At 30.6% G+C, this 5802-nt stretch overlaps 2 protein-coding genes across 2 annotated transcripts; both read left to right on the forward strand.

Moving 5' to 3' along the window:
- Positions 1–794: 794 nt before the first annotated feature.
- On the forward strand, positions 795–1766 carry EIN_257330 (hypothetical protein; the record flags this gene model as incomplete). Its single annotated transcript, XM_004256936.1, has 1 exon — positions 795–1766. One exon carries the CDS (start codon positions 795–797, stop codon positions 1764–1766), a length of 972 nt encoding a protein of 323 aa, XP_004256984.1.
- Positions 1767–4051: 2285 nt separating this feature from the next.
- Positions 4052–5802, forward strand: EIN_257340 (hypothetical protein; the record flags this gene model as incomplete). Its single annotated transcript, XM_004256937.1, has 1 exon — positions 4052–5802. A coding segment is annotated over one exon (1751 nt), but the record flags the coding sequence as incomplete, so codon positions are not given.

The raw sequence follows: 5802 nt of genomic DNA on the forward strand, positions 1-5802 counted from the left end.
TGTCTTTGATTAAATTTATTTTTTGGAAATAATTATATTTTTTGATTGTATATTTATAGTAATATTATAACTCGTTATATAGTTTCGATAATGAATAAAAAATGCCGCGGACACGAAAATAATAAAAAAGACACCATATACACATAAAGGACGTCCTTTATAGCGGGAGGACGTCCTTAAACCACAAAGGACGTCCTTCGGCCTATATTCCCGTCCTTCGTCCCCATGTCCGTCCTTTCTCTTTAGTTTTATTTTGGAAAAACAATAATAATAAATGATCAACCAAATATTATAAATTTAATATTGTTTATTATATTCAAACACAAATAAACTAATTACGCAAACAAAATAAAATACTCATTTATAATATTAATGACGTCATCACTAATTATGCAAAATTGTCAGACTTCAAATCGTCGACAAACATAAACATGTTATTTACGAATACTTCATTTACACCTGTATGTTTTCGGCGTTTTATAAATGTATTTACAAATATACAATCGTGTTGTCATTTTTAACATTTAACCGTTAAAAAGTTTTTGGGATGTTATTACAACTTTATATCAGTCGAACTATCGCTATTATTTAGTTATATTTAGTATTAATTATATTATAATGAACCAAACAGACTTGTATATCACCATATTTTTTCTTTTAAGTATTGCTTTTTTATTAGAATAAAAAAAGTCATATTTTTGTTGATAATAGTATATTAATAGTATAATGCTATAAAAAGTATTATACCAACATTTTACAAAAATATAAAAGCTACCACCCAAATTGTTTAGAATATGCAACGAATTGATGGATACCACATGATGGTCATTTCCCAATATTTTGAATCCATCAAAGACTTTGTGGCACTTGAGTTTGTGTGTAAAAAGTATAACAACAATATGAGTAAATTCCACTTCAACCCTATTCGCCTCACGTCTAAAACAATTAACTATTTTCCATCAATCGAAACACTCAATATTTGGACTGAAGACGATGAAACTTTTGGCAATGATTTCATGTTGTTATTTAACGACAATACATATCAAACTGACAGACAAAAATGTATGAAAGTTAACAAAAAAGACTTTTATAAAATTGTTGTCTGGTACCAAGTTGATTTCGATACATTTCACAAAGTTGCCAAACTCGAAAACGCGATTTTTGAATTTAAAGATATTTGTTACAGCACTTCAGATGTTGTGAATTTTGGAACTCAAATACCAAAACTGGTAACATCACTGATGCGGTCGTGTTATGAAAATTGTAACACAATAGAACAAATAGACATTCCAAATACTGTAACTTCGATTGGACATTTCTGTTTTTCAATGTGTCTTTCATTGAGTGAAATCACAATACCAACACGCGTCATTTCAATGGGTGAGTGCGTCTTTTTGGGATGCGCCAAACTTAAAAGTGTAACACTTCCGTGTTATATGACGACACTAAATCCACACACTTTTGGGTTTTGTTGTGGTTTGACATGTGTGAATTTACCACCTGGCTTGGTATCAATTGGAGATAACTGTTTTGAATTTTGTTATTCACTTCAAGACATTGTGATTCCTGACAATGTCACAACATTAGGGAAATTCTGCTTCTCTGGGTGTAAAGCACTTCATTCTGTTCTATTGCCTAAAAAGATGAGAGAAGTTGGTAGCGGATGCTTTAGAGAGTGCAAGGCATTGGCTCAAATTATCATACCAGAAAATGTCACGATGATTGGGTCGAATTGTTTCCCACCAAATACAAATTTGGTGCAATAATCTATTTGGAATATGATTTGAATACATTGTCAAACGAAAAGTGAAAATATACTACTTCTGGCTAGTATTTAAATACTACAATATACTATATTTATTGTTTTTTTTGTTCCAAACTATTTTAAAAAAAATATTAAATTTTACTATTAAATGATAATATTTTATAAACTTTAAAAAAATGAGAATAATAAATAATAAAAATACAGTCAAAGGCATCTATTTGTCGTGAATCCAGCAGAAAAACGTATCTATTTGTCGTACATGAGTGAATTTTGTAGAAAATTCATATTAATATTGAAATTTATTTTTTATTAAAAATTTAGTTTTTAATTCAACAAAAGTTACAGACTCGAGAACAAAATATTTAATTGTCGTACACCAAAATGATTGGGCAGTTGTGCGACAATTAAGCAACTTCGACAATTATAATAACGACAAATAGACGCCTTTGACCGTACTTTCCACCTATTTATATAGAATAGGTGGAAAAAACTCTAATTCTATAACAATTACTATATTTTATTATAAACAACCATTTATTATTAGTTTCTATTTTTATTACAATTTAATTTCATATAACTGTCGAGCCGAATAAAGAATTCAATTAATATATCGAGACGCCTCTATTTGAGACTAAATCCTGAATTTGTACACAATACTAATGAAAATTACAACCATAATAATTTTCATTTGGTTAGACATGTTGACTCCTTTACATGGAGGTTGATTCAATTCACGCATAGATTAAATGATTGACAAACTTAAACGTTCAATTTTTATTTCTTATTTTTTTTATTTTTTGTTTTTTTTTGGAGTTTTAATTAATGTTTTTGAAATAATATAAATAAAATAAAATACTATTATCAAAACGCTATAACTATATTATATAGTTTATTCAACTGTTATTGTTAAATTTGAATCTTGACTTTCATTTTTTTGTGTTTTAAATAACATTTAAATCAAATGTAAATCTTTAAATATCAAAAATGGTCCATCTTGAAAGGTTTTTTCTAACAAATGTCGCAATTTATCTAAACGAAGTTTCTTCACTTCTTCCGTTTATACTTGTATCAAAGACGTGTTGTTCTGCTCTTCAGTCGTTATATATCAACCCATCATTCAAAGTTATTACACCCTCTTATGTCACCGACCTTCCAGGCCGTTCAGTTGGTTGCTTTATGGAGCAACTTCTTCATTACGTGTCATCATTTGTTAAGTATTTTCCAAAGCTTCAGACCCTCCACGTTCCTTCACTATTCTATCACATTTCACACCACATTCTTCAAAAAGTTACTTTGATATAAACTGATAGACTGCATTGTAACACCGAACATTTTTTATATTCATATATTACAAGAGAATTTGGAAATGTTTATACAATTAGAAAATATTATAATGAAAAATTAGAAAAGGGGTGTGCTGGAGATATCATGTTTGAACACGACGGAGTATTTATTGAAAAATTGAAGACACTTTCAGTCACCGATTCTGATACTTTTGATTATATTTTTACGGGTAAAAAGAATTTTGAAAAACTTGAGTGGATCTATTTTGACTTGACTCAAATAAATGTTACAGAGTATAAAAAAGTCATCAAAAATTTATTTGCTCTTAAACAAATAGAAGTTACTTGTAACTTGGAAGATGTCAAAGACGTCTATGTAAATATTCCAAACGTTCGATGGGTGTTTTACATCAAAGAATGTGATGATAAAAATTATGAAGAAGAAACCAAAATCGAAATTTTCAATTTTATAAAAACAGTAGGAAAACTGGTGTTGGACTTTAAAGAGAATTTTGCTGTGAATGGCGCAATTTTCGAGAATATAGAAAATGCCGAAATTGTCGATAAAAATTATTTAAAATATTCAGAAACGTTCAAACAATATCAGATGTATCCCACAGAAGCAGTTGTTAGTACAATAAATTCTATGAATACAATTCAATTTAACTGATTTCAAAGAGTAGATTCAGAAGTGGATATACATAACACAGACAAAGATGTCATAGATCTACATGGATACCCAATTATAGACATCACTATTAATACGAATGAGTGTGTTGATGTCGCAGCAAGTGTGAAAAAGGTGACGACATCACAACGAGTAATTAATTTATACTCAAGCACCCAAACAACAATAGAAGTGTGTTTTAAAAATGTTGAAAAGAAGCAAAAGAGTGGAAGTGTTGAGTATACACTATTATCTGTTATAGTGAACGTTACGGGTAAAACCACAATCGATATCGATAAAATTTGTTTGAAAAATTACACAACAGTAAAAGCAGTTATGGTTAGAGGGGTCTTTGATTTCAATTTTGGTATTTTTGAGATGTTAAATGAGCTAACAATAACATTAACAGAACCACCAGATATTTCTGAGTCAAATGACAATTCAATTTCGCAGAATAATGATGATCAAGACGATAAAGAAAATAAAACACTTAAAAATCAAAGTATTAGAGAAAGTTCACATGAGAGTGAAGAAGACTATTATAACAATATGAAAATTGCAATCGATCTCTCAAATTTACACATCAAAAAACTCACATTAATTTCGTGTAATGATTGTGACATTAAAATACCAACGACTACAACTTCTCTTTCTATTGCAACAAGTCATGGATGTCATATAACGTCATCTTCTCTCTGTTTCCTTGACAAATTTGATATCGACAAACATTCATATTGTATTTATTGTACCAACATCCGATACAATCACAAAGTGGCTGTCTATAATTACAACTGGCGGTGTATGTGTATCGAGTGTGATGAATATCGTGCGCTTACTGATGTACCAAATGACGGTGTTGTTCTGACGCGGTTATATCGAAATTTTGATTGTCGAAATGACCCGACGTATCATGCCACGGAGCTTGGAACGATGTTTCTTAGTGCAAATACAGAACACGAGTGTAATTCTTGGTATTGCGTGACAACTCAAATTAAAAATATCCAACACGGCGCGTTTAAAAATTGGAAACTAGGCAGATGTGTTGTGATCAAAGCGCCACTTTTAAAGATCCCCAATGAATGTTTTACAAACAGCGAAAACATTGAGGAAATTGTTCTTCCACCGACTATTCAAACACTCGGAAAAAGAGCGTTTTATAATTGTAAAAGTCTGAAAACTATTAATATTCCAAGCAATGTCAAATGTCTTGGAAACAAACTCTTTTGTGGGTGTTCAAGTTTGTCATACATCCAACTTCCAAGTGCAATCACAAAAATCGAAAAAATGTGTTTTAAAAATTGCAAAAATTTAAAAACCGTCGAGACACAAAACAAAATTGTGGTATTGGGTGAAGACTGCTTTGCCGGGTGCGAATCTCTAAAACTCGATTTTTCTTTTATAATTGAAAATTCTTCACCAATCGAATTATCAAAATGCCACTTCAAAAAATGTAAGTGGTTGACTTCATTTGACATTCCATCGTCTGTGACACACATTGGAGACGACTGTTTCTTTGGGTGCACCGGGTTAACAGAAATGACTATTCCCAACACAGTAATTTCCATGGGAAGTCGTGTATTCAACGAGTGTAGTAATTTAAAAACATTATACGTTTCTGATGGAATACAAATGGCTAAACACTGGTTTAATGGATTAAATAACATCGAAACTCTTCATTTACCATTGTGTGTTGATAAACTGTGTGATTTCAGATTTTTTAATATGAAAATGTTGAAATCAGTAAATCTTCCAAACACGTTGAAAACCGTTGGAATTGGATGTTTTAAAGGATGTGTATCACTCACAACAATAATAATACCTGACAGTGTCTCTTATATTCCAACTTCATGTTTTGAGGGATGTGGCTTGGTTAAATTAGTATGTAAGGCGAAGCGATTTGGCAACAAATGTTTTTACGATTGTGAAGATTTGGAAGAAGTTTTTACAGAGGCGGATACCGCTGGTGACGAAGCCTTCATGAATTGTATAAATCTCGTTAAATTCATTAATAACGGAAATTTTTCTGTTGGAAAAGGGTGTTTTAAAAACTGTGGGAAACTTAAAAAATTTGTTGGTAAAATAAAAAA

The sequence above is a fragment of the Entamoeba invadens genome (assembly GCF_000330505.1).
Source record: "Entamoeba invadens IP1 unplaced genomic scaffold scaff_1105074724653, whole genome shotgun sequence".
NCBI classification, from domain to species: domain Eukaryota; phylum Evosea; order Mastigamoebida; family Endamoebidae; genus Entamoeba; species Entamoeba invadens.